The sequence below is a fragment of the Harpia harpyja genome, chromosome 11 (assembly GCF_026419915.1).
Source record: "Harpia harpyja isolate bHarHar1 chromosome 11, bHarHar1 primary haplotype, whole genome shotgun sequence".
Classification (NCBI taxonomy): Eukaryota; Metazoa; Chordata; class Aves; order Accipitriformes; family Accipitridae; genus Harpia; species Harpia harpyja.
Window position 1 is genome coordinate 6,433,743 of NC_068950.1, and position 17,191 is coordinate 6,450,933.

At 41.9% G+C, this 17,191-nt stretch overlaps 2 protein-coding genes across 4 annotated transcripts in view; one reads left to right on the forward strand and one right to left on the reverse strand.

The window, feature by feature from the left end:
• SPPL2B (signal peptide peptidase like 2B) overlaps positions 1–12,061 on the reverse strand; it is a 33,511-nt gene extending 21,450 nt beyond the window's left edge. For 2 of the 3 annotated variants that reach the window (XR_008237059.1, XM_052800336.1), the window contains exons 1-2: positions 11,918–12,060; positions 1,913–2,032 (exon numbers count right to left, since the gene is read on the reverse strand). Coding sequence is in view for 2 of the 3 variants with exons in the window: in XM_052800336.1 (XP_052656296.1) it covers positions 1,913–2,032; positions 11,918–11,974 (177 nt within the window). In the remaining variant the exon portion in view is untranslated. Of the gene's footprint in view, positions 1–1,912; positions 2,033–11,917 lie in introns of all 3 variants that reach the window. The other variant, XM_052800337.1, reaches the window with a different exon arrangement.
• Positions 12,062–12,085: 24 nt separating this feature from the next.
• On the forward strand, positions 12,086–17,144 carry LSM7 (LSM7 homolog, U6 small nuclear RNA and mRNA degradation associated). The gene is made up of 4 exons (XM_052800342.1): positions 12,086–12,186; positions 12,558–12,648; positions 14,813–14,884; positions 16,052–17,144. The coding sequence occupies exons 1-4, from the start codon at positions 12,142–12,144 to the stop codon at positions 16,192–16,194; spliced, it is 351 nt and encodes a 116-aa protein (XP_052656302.1). The 5' UTR covers positions 12,086–12,141; the 3' UTR covers positions 16,195–17,144.
• The last annotated feature ends 47 nt before the right edge of the window (positions 17,145–17,191 follow it).

Below are 17,191 nucleotides of genomic sequence, written 5' to 3' on the forward strand. Positions count from 1 at the left end.
CTGGATACTGGATTCTAAGCTGCTTCTCTCACTGCTTGCAATTCAGAGATGTTGCAGGCCTGCCTCAACTCCTTAGTTTTGGCCCTTCTCAGACCCAAAGACATCTGCTCTGGTATGTTTCCACAGGAACAGCCCAAAGACACTTCAAGGTTTTAGAAATAACACCATCACAAATTGTTCCTTGCAAAACCTAAACAGCAATGAGCATCTTTGCCCAGTTTTATTTGCAAGTCACCTGAAAAATGCAATTACCTACCAAATAACTGGTTCTTGGTGTGAACTGTGCTAACAGAAGCAGGTCACAGCCCCAGTCTTGCTAGGAGTTGAGCTGTTAGGTTTGAGAAGTGTTACGGTAAAGTTTTAACCTGAAAAGCTGACACAAGTAACACTTTGTATTAGAAATCCACAGGTACATGATACAATATCAGATACCTGTATAACTGACTCTACTGTTTTAGGAGGGAAAGCTAAGGGTCAAGCTGTCAGTAGCTCCAAGCTTATTCAGAAAAGTGCCGTCTCCAGCCTGGCTCCTACTACAGAGATAGTAAAATGTCTCTACACACACTTCCTGGTTGTCCAGGTTTCAGGAAAGCTTATCAGCTCTATCAGAGCACAACACAATCAGAGTGAGCTCGGGCTGGTGGACTGCATCACCTCAGTTAATAAATTGTGTACTGCTGGAGTACTGGAGGGGAGGAGGAGGAGGGAGAATGTGAAAGAAGGGAAAGGCAGAGGGAGATCTGAGGAAGGAAACAGGGATAGGCAAGGGACATAGCACAGGCAACCCAAGTGCTCTGTGGAAGGCAGATCAGAACCTGTTCAATGCTTCAGTTTCAGTTCAGAGCAAGCTATTCTGGATGACATTAGCTCCTGCAGAGCTACTGAAATATGTCTCCAGTGAATTTTTATGAGACTGGTTGAAACAAGATGTCTATAGTACAGTCCCCAACTCTCACAAATCCTAGAGTCTAGAATGCTAGAGACTCTGTGGGAAGCCTGCCTGGATCCAGTTGAACAAGACCCTAAGCCTCTCAAACCAGCTTCATGCACTTCTGTGTTCCCTCTTCTGCTGTTGAAGCAAAGGGATACAGTGTGTACACGTGCTGACTTCACATCACACAGAGTCAGGTCAAGTGCAAGAGTTTGTTAGCTGGGTCTACACAAGGCAAAGGCAGCTGCAGCATCTGAGCTATTTATGTATCTAGGGAGCAATCGGCAGTTGTGATAAACCTACCATGGGTTATTAAAAGTTGATTATACATTGATAAGGAACATTAATAATTCTGTGTAGCACTCAACTGGTAGATTAAGGAATACAATGAATAAAATTAACAGAATATCAGTCAGCTACTCCACATCTTCCCCTATTAGTAGCTCATTCAAAGCGTACTTGCTGATTTCATCATTCAGTGACAGTAACTTTTTCTCACAGAATAGAGTGAAGAATTGACTCAGCTGTCAGCTCATACAGCTTTGGATAATGCAGCAAAAGCTCGACACAGTTTGTGACTACTTATTCTTACGCTTGACAGAACTGTGAACCACTGAGAAGGCACTAAAAGTCACAGTTCAGTATATCAGCAAGGCCATGTGGTATCTTTTTGTATCACACTGACATACAAAAACTCCTTTCCAAACACAGGTGAGTGCCATTTTCGTTTAATTGATCACGTTGTGCAAAAGGAAGATTTTTGTTTTGAACCAGAAATAGTCATTACCTCTGCATACTGCCTGGAAAAGAATATTGCCATCATAGCACTGCCTAGGGTGATCTTAAAAGATAAAAATATTTTCTAAGTAGAGCAAAGCAGTTGCTTCAAATTCTACTAATCCAAGTTAGAAATTAAAAGTTTCCCTGTAACAAAGCCATTTTTGAATACATTCTTCTGTCATTGCTTGGCTAGGTACTTACAGCTTTACCCAGATCATGTGGCAAATGAGCCCACTGAGAGTTGAAGAGGATACAGTAGTCTTTTCCTTTGCTGCTCCCCTTCTCTGACAGGACATGTACCATCCCATACTCACAGTACACCTGAAAACATAAGAAAAATTTCACTACAAGAATTTTAGGTCACATGAAATAGCAGAAGTGATGGGCATAACTTGCTGTTGACTAGCCTCCTTTGTATTTTAAAGAAAAATAAAAGATTCTACAAAGTTTCAGTATCTGTGCAGGGAGTATAGTGGAATTTGTTATTATTTCCATCATACTTCAGACAAAGGCTTCAGATACATTAGGCAGATTCCCTCCTACACAGCAACTGGTCAAAGAATCAAATGAAGCCTCACTAAATGTTATTGGAAGTGTTTTAAAAAAATGAACAACAACGACCCCAAACAACACAGCTAGAACGGTGCATATATGTATATAACCAGAGCAATAGAAAGAAGCTGGACTACTGCAGAACAGATAAGAGAGCTAGAATAAGAGGCCTGGCCCCTACCACCTCCTGAAAGTACAGCCTGAAGCAATGATCAATTCCAGACTCACACTGCTCCAAAACTCAGCCTTGGACACCTTTGCTGTAGGTCTGACACAACCCCACAGCATCATCAGCTCTCTTTTTATGTCCTAGGTAGCACACGTAGATTTTGAAGACTATACACTGCATATACTTTTCACTGCTTCAGTGACCAGCAGTCAAAACTCACAACTATATTTGCTACAAGTAGTGAAGATTACATATCTAAGAGTCATAATGACAGGCCTGTACTGGGTCTGGCTAGGATGGAGTTAATTTTCTTCATAGCAGCTGGTATGGTGCTGTGTTTTAGATCTGTGACCAAAACAATGCTGACAAACAAATGTTTTAACTATTGCTGAACAGTGTTTGCAGGTATCAAGGCTTTCTCTGTTTCTCACTCTGTGCCTCCAGTGAACAGACCGGGGGGGTGCACAAGAGGTTGGGACACAACCAGGCAGATGACTAAACAAAGAGATATTCCATGCCATATAATGCTATGCTCAGCAACAACAAGTGAAAAGAGGGTTTTTTTTTAAGGAGGTTAGCCATCTTTTGCTCAGGAGCTGGCTGGGCATTGGTCTACCTGTGGGAGGTGGTGAGTAATTGCCTTTGCATCACTTGTTTTGTTTTCTTTCTTCTTCTACCTCTCCTTTGCTTATTAAACAATTTTTATCCCAAGCCACAAGTTTTCTGGCTTTTACTCTTCCGTTCTTCTTTCCTGTCTCACTGAGGGTGGGAGGGGAAGTGAGTGAGCAACTGTGTAGTGCTTAGCTGCCTACCAGGGTTAACCCACAACAAGGTCATAGAGGCAGAACATGACAGTTTCACTCCAGTTGCTTATAGCTAAAATCCCTTAACTTGAATAACGAATCACGAGCTTTGGCCACCTTTAACTTGATGGTCAGCCTCTGGAACAGAGCTGAGTTGCAGTGGAAGGACCATCTGAATTCTACACCCAAGTACAGCCCAGGCTACCTACAGTCCTGAGCTGAAGAACTAGGAACACTACACTCAAAGCTCTGAGTGCACCTCATGCACAGTTAGTCACAGACAAGTTTTCAAACGTAACCTGGCCTACCATTCTTCACTCAAAGCTCTCTTAAAACTATTACTAATTCCTCAAAGCTTCAAAAGGTACAAAAAAAAAAAAAAATAGACTCCACACGAAGCTCAAGTCTTCACCTAATCAAGGCATGCTTGTGGTATAAGTTATTTCCAGTTGACATGCAGCCTGGTTTCAGTTTGGAGCTACATCAGCTTTTATGGGAGCTGCCACTGGGAGCAGCCCATGGTAGCAAGAATAATCCTACTTGGCTTAATCATGGAAACATCACAATTCTTCTGAAGAACTCCAGGAAACTGAAGTAACAAGCCAGATACTGTAGGAATTTGGAGAAAGAGAACAAGGACTGCAGAGAAAAGTAAACACAGTAACATGCAGAGAAAAGTAAACACAGTAACATGCACCAAATACACCAGTTTAAGGCATCTTCTCAATTGTGATACACTGTAAGTAGTCTGTTTATTCAGCTAAGCATTCCAACCACATCTAACCGCAAAAAGTGCTCCTTTTAACACAAATATTTTCAGCTTCCCATCCCTGCAAAATATTACATAGCAAACATAGTCATTTCCTCACTATTTTGGTTATGTCAGATGTTATCAGGCTATCCTCCAGCTAAATTGAAAGACCTAGGGGCTAGCATAGGGTGACTGGTCATCACAAGCAGGTACTAGCAAACACTTCCTTATTACAGAGTTATTGACCCATCTTCTTATTCTTCACTATGACCTCTCTTCTTTTAAATGTTTCTTCCCCTCGTTCTCTGCGTATAGTGACACAATTTTGTGAGTACCAGATACAACCCTCATCTTCCACCCAAAAAGCCAGACCAAAACCACCTATAAGACCATACATAGACCCTGCAAAAGTAACTATTTTTATGGAGTTGATGCACTTGTCTGCTTGTACACCAAGTCCTAGTAGATATTCACCCAGGCAACCAGAAATCAGGAAGACAAAGCAACTGTGGAAGTATAGGCAACTTCCCGACCACTAGTGGTGGTTTTATTTAACTTTAATTAGTTATATTAATTAATTCTCATATTAACTGAACCAAAATAACTGTAAATCCTCCCCACCCTCAGAAATGATTGAAGAAACACAAAGTATATAATGAACTGTTACTGTTCTTGCAGTCTAAAGGCTCTGATACAAATCCTCCTTCCCATTTCTAAGTGGCAAATAGGTACCTCCTGTTGCTTCACTCTCTAACAATAGGGTCTTTGCCTTGCTGGAACGAGAAGGCATGCAGAATTTAATTTTAACATCATCCAAGTCACCATTAAGTTCTATGGGACACTTCTATGCTCTTCAGGGCAGCAACAATGGGGTTGCAGGCACTGTCTTGGGAGTAGTGTCAGGCACCATCTCCACTAGTTGTAAAAGTGTAAGTTTAAGAACCCTTTCCTTCATGCAAAATACTAAACATCAGCTCCTTGGTACCAAGCCTGCTCACATGCATTCTGTGACCCATCTGATCAAGTTTGAATACCACCACATTAAGAATTCAATTATTCAATTTAAGATTAAGATCTGACCATTGCACAGCTGCTGCAGAAAGCTTTAAATGCTTCAGATAAAAAAAAAAAAATCCAGATACAAAAGAAATGCTCAGAAAGCAGGACAAAAAATAACTTTTGAGGTTGTTTTGGTTTGGGTTTTTTTTTTCCCCTCTTTAAATTCAATTATACAAGTCCAGATCAATGCTTCGTTTTGAAGAAGGAGAGTCTTGCTGATCTTTAAATACCACTTCAGAGCCTCACAGTCCTCTTACAGAGCAACTTCAATGTTTAAGTCGTGCTGTCTGTTAATAGACTATAAAAAGACAATGCTGATTATATCTGTACTTTGGCTTCATGTGAGCTATTAGATAGTCAGGAAAAATTTGACCACATATTAAATGTAGCATTCTCAAAACGCTATTTTAGCCCAGTGATTTGGAAATCCAGTGCTTAGGAATACTAAACATCGTTAATGTAACTGGATTCTTCCTATTATCACTTCTGTGTTCCAAGAGCATTTGCTTCATATTGTAAGGGGAAGTTTCTCCATTCTATTGGCATTTTAATGAGAACTCTCAATAACCCTTACTAACACTTAGCACTTTGTTTTAAAAAAAAAATCTGAAACACGTACAATAACTGACCTGGCTCTCACTTTTAGTCACACATTTTCTTTCTGGAGGAACACTGCCCATTCATTAGTGACCCCAGGACACAGGATGAGCAGACACCATCAGTTCAGCACCACCAACAGCAGCAGGTTCAGAAAAAAACCAAATAACCGTCCCCCACCCCCAAACACCCCCCCCCTGCAACTATCTTATCTTTCTACCATCCCCCTTACTGTCCTCTACCCACAGACCCAACCCCTTCCTTCCCATTCTTCATTGTCTCTTTCTCCTGTCCAGCACTTAAACAAAACTGAAGGCATTGACTGAAGACATGTTTAATTGCTCTATTGCTCAGATTTAGTCTTCCCCGAGCAAATCACTTGGTGCCTACCAGAACTGATGAAACCTTGCTCTCACGAGAAACACAAGGTAATATCCCTAACCATCACTGCTACTGAATTAGACAGAAAGTTGTGACAGACTGACCTGTACATCTAGCTTAACACTCATAAGCTAAACAGACTAATGATTTGATAATTATACAGTTACACTCCCACAAATACATCTTACACATTTGTTTCTCCAGGTAGCAGCTGAGAAACAAGATGCTAAAGATGACTGGAGGCAGCAGCGAAGTTGTGTCTTAACATGTTTGTTCAAAAATCCACTAAAAGAATCCATCATTCTCATTTCTCCCTCTTTACTTCAAACCCCACTACACAGTAGTTACCCTGCACCCCCAGGAGACACTCAGGGTAAAAAGATGCTTTTTGGAACACTTCAAAGAATCGTCCTTTAAACATAAACAATCTCCACACTGTCTGGAGGATAAATGATGCCATTCTACTGCAAGATGTCAGCAAAGCAGTAAAGAAACATCATCCTAAAAATACACAGGAGGTAGAGATTTTTATATTTAGCCCTTTTGTATAGATTTGGTCTTCGATAACTCATGCAGCAACTTTTTACTTTTTTTTTTTTTTTTTTAACAACATCAGTGTTCATTAAGTGCTCTAAAATCTATTACATTTGTCCTGAAGTGTGCTGGGCATGGCAGGTTACACTGTTTATTTCAGTGCAGATTAAAGCATCTTCAGCAAAGTGCAAGTTTACAAGATACAGCTATTTGTGGAGGAAGGGAGACACTACTGTGCATATGCGGCGAGGAAAAAATGTGTTTAGCAAAAACCCCAACTATTTGTCATGGTGGACTTTAACTCATATCTCAGCTATCCAACCATAGCACCTAAAACCCTTTCAACAAAAGGAAGAAGTATTGAAAAATAATCCATTATTATTACCTTGAATTTTACTCTCAAGAGTAACAAGCCACAGAGATCCAAACACAGACAAAAAGACCAGTACAAAAGTGTTTCCTGCTTATTGTTATAGGATCTGACTGGGCTTAAAAAAAAAAATAAATTTAGTACCGCAGTTTTGAATATTACGTGTACAACCGCCTCCAAAATCATCAGGCAGTTTTGCAGGAGCTAGCTACCTGTAATTGAACAGCTTTACGCATTTGAGAAACAATCAACCTCTACAGTTAAAAGTTTTACATTTATAAAATATATTCTATACATCTTTAAAACAAGAGAATAAGTATAGGGTGTATTGCTACATTTCCATTTAGATAACCATTACTGGAACTCAGTAATAATCCCCAATGGCACACTGAAGACAGTAATAACAATTATGCTTTCTGAGCAACTTAATAGATGTTCTTTAAAGAAATATTAAGGGAGTAAAAGGTTCCTAATGCGAAGTGCTCAAAACATTTTAGAAGCTATGTGTGTTTTTGTGCTAAAAGCCAAGTAAAAAATCTAGGATGAGAGGAATTAAATGGAACATGAGCAGGGCTAAAAGCAAAAGAGGGTATACAGAGTTTTAGAAAGTCCATACAGAATGTGGATTAACAAACATTTTTACAAAGCAATTATCACTTAGCATCAAAGCATAGTTCCGAAGTCTGTTAACAGCCATTACAAGTTTGTTCTTATCCTCCCACCTAAGTAAAGCCACAGGCATCAGAGTTTCTTCTTTCACTACCATAAGGCTTTGATGCTTCCAGTTTTGTTTTTATGTCATTAGGTATCAGACAACAGAAGTAAGTTCAAAGCAGTGCAGCTGATACACTGGGATGGTGGCAACATTTATGATGGTTCTTACTTCCTAGAAATCACTCCATATCCTAGATTAACCCATGAGAAAATGCAATCTCCTGTGAAGATCCTATACAATGCTCCTACAGTCCCCAAGGGCTGTTTTCCAAGTGTTTGGATATCAAGCCCAGCCTTTTTCAAACACTGACAGAAAAACAACAGCTGTTGTGACAATAAGTGTATTATGGTACTTGCCTCTTACATATGATTTAGAAAGCACTACAACAAGCTTCAATAAGAATGGGCTTCCGGGCCTCAAAAAGCAGAAGTAGCTTCTCCCAGTTCAGTAGGGAATTATCTATTTTCCCTATATGAATAAGGGGAGAGCATTTGTATTTAAACATTGTTACCAATCAGGCATCCATATTCAACAACAGTGCCAGGTCACAAGCAAGACCTCTGCAAAGCTGGAAATCTGCTAGAATCACAGCTTTATGAAGACTGTTGTATAATTAACACAAAGCAAAGTGTTTTATATAAAGCTGCAAAACAAGGAAAAGGTTTTCACACAACAGAAGCATAAAGTCTGACAGTACAACTTAACAGGCAACTGAGCCAATCTAATTGTGGCATTAGAAGAACATGCTTGTTTGCTCTGAACCTCATCAGACCCATGGTTTATTTAATGCATTAAAAGAACAGAACACTCTCCATTTTTTTGCTAAGTGAGGTTTTTTTGTTATGCTGGTGAATTAATGCAGCTCAGAGACAAGCACTGGGGCTTGCAAGTTAAATGATGAAAGAAGGTGGAGAGGAGGAATTCAGCTCACCTGTATTTCAAGAAACTGCAATGTGAGCGATTGAGCCAACTTAGTGGCTCATTCTTGTTTGTTCCTCCCTGCCTCTGTCCCAAAACTCACCTGGATGCCCCATACAATTTTTCCAGTTTCATTAGCTCTATCAGCTGATTTGGTCACCTGAATCTCAGGGAGATTTATCAGACACCAGGAGCTGTGTTCCTTGAAGAAGGAATGAATGAGCTATGCCTACTCTTACAGCACGTATCATGCAAGACACATAGCAGAGTTCCCAAGAGCTGGAGTATGCTCTTTCCTATGAACTGCACCAATCAATTTGGAGACCACCAACAGCAAAACTACACACAAAGAAAACATCCCTTCAACAAGCACCGTACAGTGGAGAGAGTTTCATATTCACAATGCAACAATTCCATGAGACTAAATTGTCAACCACTACCTTAATCCAGAATTTCAGACAGTCTTTTCAACTCTTCAGACCTACATCATAGAGCACTCTGATTTTAAATACAGTTTCTGTATCACCTCAATTCAATATTCTGCTGAAAGCTAGTATAGTGAAGACCAGCTAGATCCAACATGCTCACTGCAGATCATGTTACTATATTCTTCATCAGACAAAGGCTCACGTATATCTGCTATTGTTACAGGACAACTGAGAAGTAGCAATGCCATGAAGGAATGGTTAGAATGAGAGGGAAGTTAAATGAAAAGTGAGGACTCAGAAACCAAAGCAAGGTCTAAGTGCAGATTGTACTTGGATCTATAAGATCACACCCCTTTTTAGGTGTTCCCAGATGAGGGCCCAGATTTGGGAGAGCCATACTTCACTAGCCAAGTGTCATGGTTTAACCCCAGCCAGCAACTAAGCACCACGCAGCTGCTCACTCACCTCCCCCCCACCCAGCAGGATGGGGGAGAAAATCAGGAAAAGAAGTAAAACTCGTGGGTTGAGATAAGAACAGTTTAACAGAACAGAAAAGAAGAAACTAATAACGATAATACTAATAAAATGACAACAGTAATAATAAAAGGATTGGAATATACAAATGATGCGCAGTGCAATTGCTCACCACCCACCGATCGACACCCAGTTAGTCCCCGAGCAGTGATCCCCCTGCCCCCACTGCCCCCAGTTTATATACTAGATGTTACATCACATGGTATGGAATACCCCGCTGGCCACTTTGGGTCAGCTGCCCTGGCTGTGTGCCCTCCCAACTTCTTGTGCCCCTCCAGCTTTCTTGCTGGCTGGGCATCAGAAGCTGAAAAATCCTTGACTTTAGACTAAACATTACTTAGCAGCAACTGAAAACATCAGTGTGTTATCAACATTCTTCTCATATCTAACTCAAAAACATAGCACTATACCAGCTACTAGGAAGGCAATTAACTCTATCCCAGCTGAAACCAGGACACCAAGCTGTTCCTTCTCCCTGTATAAATCAGAGTTTAAAAGCAAACGTGGACACTACCTCCCCCTGCCCAGGGGGAAAAAAAAAAAAAATCCTATTATCCTATCTCAAGGAGGGAGATAGAGATATATTCCAAATAAGCCCAACAGCACTAGGACAAGAGTAAGTCACTGATAATGAGTACAGCTGGTGCACAGCAAATGCACACAACAGCTCATTATGAGAGCTGCCAGCTTTGTTCCCCAGAATAACCCCATCCATCAGTCACTGGCGTAACATGGTAGTACAAGTGCATCAGAGCACTCCTCTCTGCCTCGAGATGAGGATGATGTACTACCTAAAACCATACCGACAAACGCAAGTACAAGAAATGTAAAAGTATTGCAAAATACGAGGTATTCAAACAAATTTTAAATGAGCCAGCTTGGCTAACAGAAACATATTGACAGTATACAGTAAATTCACTTTTTGCTGCAGCAGAAGGACTGTTTCAGCACTCTGGCCAGCCTGTTCAAAGCTTGCTCAAGCATGTTAGCACTGTTCCACTGCACAGACATATTAAATGACTTGCTTGACTTACACAAGGGAAGTATGCTGCGATGCATGGAGCTGAAGCCAAGATCTCCCAAGTATCCACTTACTCAGACTATCTCACCTGCTGTCCTTTCACACTGTGATGTGCTCGCCATTTCTCAACTGATGGTTCAAACTGACTCCATGCTAGTTCTCGACCCATTCTTATATCTTATTAATTTGTGGGGCCTACACTGGCACTACCAGTCCACTTGAAGCATTAACAGAGATGCCAAAATGCACAGGGCACGTGTGGAATAAGGAAGGGATGATACAGGAAAAGATGATGGAGGAAAAGAAAAAAGGGGATGATGCAGAAATAAAAAAGAACTTAACTGGCAGCCAGAGCATTCTGTAACTGAAAATCACTGGCAAGGAATCAGTAAGGAGACAGGTATGGGAAAAGCGAAAAATTAGACTGTCGCGTTAAAATGTTACATCAATAATACCCAAGAAGACATAGTACCCTCCAAATTACCTAACAAACCATTAAGAACTTTAAATGACACTTCAACATTTTCAGAACACAAAACACCTGAACTTAAAATACAAAAGCTATGTACCATGCAATGCAATACCTAAAAATCCACTCCCTCCCGTATCAGGATTACATGCCTAGTTTGTCGCACCCTTAAAAATGTATCCCACAAAACTTATTAGTACTCTAAGTCACAAGAATGCAAGACTCAAGACAGGCTATGGGGTCAGGTTCAGCACAAATCTCCTTTCTTTCCTGCTAACTGCTTTCTCAGAGTGACTTTGTCAGTCTGGATGAACCCAAAGCCAAGAGCCATCCCTGCTGTGAAGATCCCAGCCCCAACCCCAACTGTTGGCCTGCACACCCTTCCCGAAGGGCTGCCTGGAGAAGGCTGCTGGCCCGAGAGGGACCCAACTACGGGGAATACGCTGTTAACTACAAAAAGAAGAAAAATAAACCACCGCAAACCCAAACCAAACCCAAACATACGTAAATACTGCTAAATCACGAAGGACACACAACATAGATGTGGGGAGGCGGCCTGGGGTACGAATGATGCCGTCTTCTTTCCTCCAGAAAAAGCGGGCCGCAACTTGGTCATTAACACTCTGCAGCCCCCCCCCCCCCGCCAGGGAGGGCTGCGGCACCCTCCTCCTGCTGCCGGGCAGCCCAGGTTCTGCTCTGGGCCACTACTAGCCACGAAAGGCGACTCTCAGACCGAGAAACACCGTCCGACCAGGCGAGGCCACCAGCATCACAGACCCCGCCAGGGCCCTCGGGCCAGCTTTGCCCGTCACCGCTCTCTGCCCGGCTGCTGCCCCCCATCCCACCAGGGCTCCCCGCCAGGGTGCGGGGCCCAAGGAGCTCCCAGGGCCGGTGCAGCCCCTCACCTGCGGCAAAAAACACAAGAGCAGCCCGACGCGGAGCCAGGCCCGCCGCGCCGCCATCCCGGTCCAGCTGCGCCGCCGCCCGCTTTGTTTCCGAGCGGGGCCGGGTCGGACCCCTTCCGCACCGGGTAACCTAGCAACTCCGCCCCGGAAGTCCCGCCCCGCGCCCGTGAGCTACTAATGGGCTTCGCCGAGGTCTAACGTCACTTCTGGCAGCGGCGAATGAAATGGCGAGCGTCGGCGGAGGTGGCGGCGGCGCGGGCAAGATGGCGGTGAGAAGTGGGGTTTCTGCGGGTGTGCGGCCTTATGTGAGGAGGCGAGCGGGCCCCGGAGCGTCTCTCGCTGATCGTTGGCGGCCCAGGGGTGGGCCTGGCCCGGCCCCTGGGGGGGGTTTATGGCCGCGTGTGCCGCGGCGGTGCCGTAGAGGCCCGCCCGTCCTGTGCTGCCGGCCCGCTGCCGTGCTAGTCGGCTCTGTCCTCTTGCTCTTCTTTCGCGTGGAGCTCTGTCTTGGGGCGGTTTCCGTAGCCGTATTATAAACAGCACAATAAATAGAAATGTTATGGAGGATATATGTAATCGGGGGGAAGGGTGGGGCAGGGGAGGGTTCTTTCTAATTCAGATTGTCTTTGCTCCTCGCCTTTAGGACAAGGAGAAGAAGAAGAAGGAGAGTATTTTGGACCTCTCCAAGTACATCGACAAAACAATCCGAGTGAAATTCCAGGGTGGGAGAGAAGGTAAGCCAGCGGTCAGCCCCGGGCCGGGGATGAGGCATGCGCCTCTGCAGCATGAAGCTTACTTTGTGTTTTGGTGTTTTGACTCGGTCTTTGCTTGTCGGCTTTTGTCTCCTGTGTTGCTTTCAAGGAAAGACGATGAGTAGCAGGTGCTTTTATTTGTTACTGTTTGCAGTTACCGGTGCGACGCTTATTTCCTTTAACTTTTCCATTAATCCCCTGGCTGCAGTTTTATCTTTGTTTCATCCGTGCACCTTTTTTTCATCTTCTTTTATTAGTTGTCTTCAACTGTCTTGTTTCTTCTGGCTGTTTTTTCACATTGCAAGGGTGCACTTAAAGCAGCAAAGAAACATTTATGGGTGTTACTGTTGTCCGAAAAGCAGATTTGTCACCTGGTGTGTGACGAGCCAATAATCACACACTCGGGAGAGACATTATTTATTTAATATTTGTGCAAAGATGGGTGCTATGTGGTAATTCTACAAAGCTAGCATACCCTGCAGTTAAGCAAGCAATTTATACAGTTTTAGATTCACCCACTTAGTTTCCAAAGTCCTTCCCCAAAATCATTATTGGTAGTTGCTTATCTGCCACCATTTCTATTGGGCTAAGGTTTTTCTCCGCTTCAAGTTAAAAGTACAGTGTTCTTTTATTCTACAACACATGCTCAAGGAGGTGGGGTGGGGGTAAGTTTTTAGGTCTTGAATTGAGTCGGTGGTCTTGATCTTCCACCTGCTGCCTTTACTTTTCCCCTAGTTCATGCTGCTTTGGCAATCATCTGGCCTTCGGTGCCTTCCGGAGCAGGATGTTTCCTTTTCATCAGCCTTTAGTTCCTTCTTCAAGGGTATACTTGCTGGCAAAGCCTGCATCATTTATACAAAGTAACCAGGCCTACATAGTGAAACTACTGAGTAATGGTCCTCCTTAAAGGACAATGCATCGTGTTTAACCCTAAACTGAGCTGTATCACCACAGTTAGGCCATAACATTTGACTACATTACGATTAATACACCTGTCATCCCTTTCATCTCTTAACATACTAAATGTGCCTGGAGTTCATTGATTGTTTCAATATATTTCACCATGTCTTTTCATCGCTTTCGAGGGTTTTACATCGTTGTTCCCTGCTCCCCCTTACTTGCTCCCTCACTGTATCTACAGCTATCCATCCCAATGCAGCTTATAGTGCCACCTGCAGACTACTTGTATGCTGTGTGGGAGATGCTCGGCAGAAGTTTTTGCAAAGCAAACTTGGTTTGCTTTTAAAAATGTCTTTTAAAACTCCACTGGGACCTGCTGCTTGCGAGGTTTTGGAAGTTACTTGGATGCCTTACTGATAAGTGTGGGTTTTGGGGGGGTTTGGGTTTTTTTTGTAGTTTTTGGGCAGTTGACAATTCCATTGAATCTATTGGTTTAGATTTTCTTCTCAAAAAATTCATGCCAAGTTCCTTTATGATCTTCATAGAACACCTGGGATTGTAAGAGTCTCTTCTTTGATTTGGGCTTTTAGCAGTGATAGTAATGCTGGTAATCAACAAGTATTTTTCAACTTGGGAGATCATTCTGTGTAGTCTTGCGATCTATTTAGTGACCAGTCTTGTGGAATTGTACTCTTTTGGGACAAAGTGCTTGTCTGTCTGCAGTGCATTCCTGTGAAGGCAGTGCTTATGCTAAAGGGATTATATTCTAGGAGGGCACCCAGAAGATGGGTTTTCTGAGGAAAACAGGAAAACACTTCAAAATTTTATCTTGCCTCATTTTTTGCCATATCCCTTCGCTAAGGGTATTTATTTGTTTTGGGGGTTGTTTTTTTTGTTTGGGGGTTGGTTTTTTTGTCGTGTGACTTGTATTTATTTGTTATGCTGAAGTCTTCTCAAAATGCCTCTGAAATTGCCTGAAAACAAAAATGTTAGTGTCTTGAAGAGCATTTTGAAGAATTGGTTGAAAAACTTGTAAGTTTCAATTGGTACAAAGCAAATGGGGTTCTTGTGCATTTGCACTTTGATAAAGAAGGCACTGTTTATTCTCTCTGGTCTCATTTGCTTGATAGCCTTGCTTGAAGGAGGGAACAGAGCTGGAGAACTGAATCTGACCTTCATGAAATCTTGTGTTGCTGTATACCTGGTTTTGGTCTCTAATCATTGTTTTGTGTGTGGTCTTCAATAGCAAGTGGTGTCTTGAAAGGATTTGACCCTCTTCTGAACCTTGTGCTAGACGGTACCATTGAATATATGCGAGGTAAGTAATATGCTATCTGTGTAAATCCTTTTTTCTGCTCACGCCCCCCCCCCCGAATAATTTTCTTAATAGAAATCTTACAGCTCTGTGAGTGAATAACCATAAACTGCGGGTTGACATCAAACTGAGACACGTTCATGATAAGTTGTAAAGAAAGGGATAACAGAAGTTAGATTAAGCATATTCACTGTATTAGAACATTCTTGGTAGTCCTTGCTTGAGCTCCTCTATAACTCATTTGCTGCTTTTGTCCTCTAAAGCTTGAATAAAGTAGTGTGTCTCTCTTCAGATAAGGCAACTGCCTTTGCCTTTATTTATACTGCTGGAGGGTTGCTGTTTTGCTCAAAGGAGGAAAAGCATCTCAGCAAGAACTAGTATCTTACTGTCTTAAACTCTACTGTAAATGCACACTTTGCATTTCTGTGGAACTAAAGCCTTCTATAGCTTCTTAGATCTAATAGAGCTGTAGGGCTTTTTTTCTTATTTGTTTCTTTTTCCCATCCAAGGATAAATATTCCCATTTCCCTTTCTCCTCTCTGAAACAAAACTTATCATATGATAGGTCAGTGTTTTTGAAGAGTATTGCCTGCTTACAAGGAAGCACCTGAAGCTTTAATTTTGTTCTCAGAAGGTAGTTTTAAAAGATGAGCGTAGTGCACTTTTGTTGAATATATTGACTTCTCGAGGAGGGTAGAATTGGCTATTGTTAAGTGTTTGTCCCCATCCACAGCCTTGTTTGGCTTGGTCTGGGAATGGACCAGTGCATTCTGAAGTCAGGGTCTTTTTCTGATTTGCATTGATCCCAAAATGTTTGTTTATAATGGCATTTGAAATAGGGTCAGGAGCTTTTTTAATCACTTGTATGTATGCCTTTGGTTAGATGAATGAAAGGACCTTTGAATTCTTTAAAAGATATGTGTTCTGCTTTGCATACAAAGCGAAGTTCTTTATTGCTCACTGTAGCATGTGCTACTTTTGAAAATTAGTAAATCAATAATGTCTTGGAAGACATCAGGTATTACTGCTGCATCACTTTTATAGTCCATGTGTTCAATAAAACAGTGCAGAGATGCCTGGAAAAAACCTGTACGTCTGTGCCTTTTGAAGTTGATGGAATTTGGCTTCTATTCCTTATGTTGCCATTGTAACTGTGGGTCCCTTTTTCAGATCCAGATGATCAATACAAATTAACAGAAGACACACGTCAGCTGGGACTTGTGGTCTGCAGAGGGACTTCTGTGGTTCTTATTTGTCCACAGGATGGAATGGAAGCTATTCCAAACCCTTTCATTCAGCAGCAAGATGGCTAATGCTTTCTTTGGATTGTCTCTGAAGACTTCAAGGGTGCAAATCATTGGAGAAAACTATCAGTGTGAGAGAAGCTTCCTGTTTTGGGGGAGGAGTTTGAATGTGTATTTGTTAGTGTGAAAGAATGGTCAACTTTTATTTTTGTGGCTTTCGATAAATGATGAGAGGATGGGGCATGGTGTGTAAGAAGTAAGTTCTGTTTGTTTGTTTGTTTTTTTTCCCCCTCCTGCAAATAAGTAACTACATTGTTTAGAGCTGACAGGAGAGAATATATTGTCATGGTATTGTCTGAGACCCTCTTGATCTTGTGAGTTTTCAAACAACCACATAAAATTAGTAAAGAATGCCCTGAATATTGGTTATATTATTTACATTTTTAAATACATTAAAAATGTACTTAATCTAAATTAATCTAAAGCCTAAATACATTAGAACATGTTTTTCTTCCTCTTAGATGTCAGTACTCAGCTGGGAAGCATTGTGTTGTAATCTTCCCCGCTGTTGAGTTCAGTCTCTTTTGCCTGCTTGCTCCAGCACATGCAGGAAAATTACTTTCCTTGTATAGTACCTTGTCATCACCTTTTCAAGCTGTGTTGCTAAGATCTTTTCTAGCACTTGTTCCAGATCTTGTGGGCTGTGGTCTGTGTATCAGAAGGCTCACATATTTCTACCGAAGGACTGGACTAACTTCTAGGATGATTCTTGGCTCAGTGACATGAACCTTACAGAAGTATCTATTTGATACTTGGAATTTTAGGGGAAGAATATTTAAGATCCTAATGTTCAATTGTAGGCAGTATCTGGAAATACTGCATATTTTTATATTGTAGCTATCTACTTGTGGTTCTGCTTGTTATAACTTGATTTGTAAGTAAACATTTTTATTTCTTTTATACTGCAGAAACAGCAAGATTTGAGGAGTTTTGAGTGAATAAATACAAATTAATCTGTTCCTGAATGTCTGGTTTTTTTAGTCTGGAAAAAGTGCTCTACAGCTGA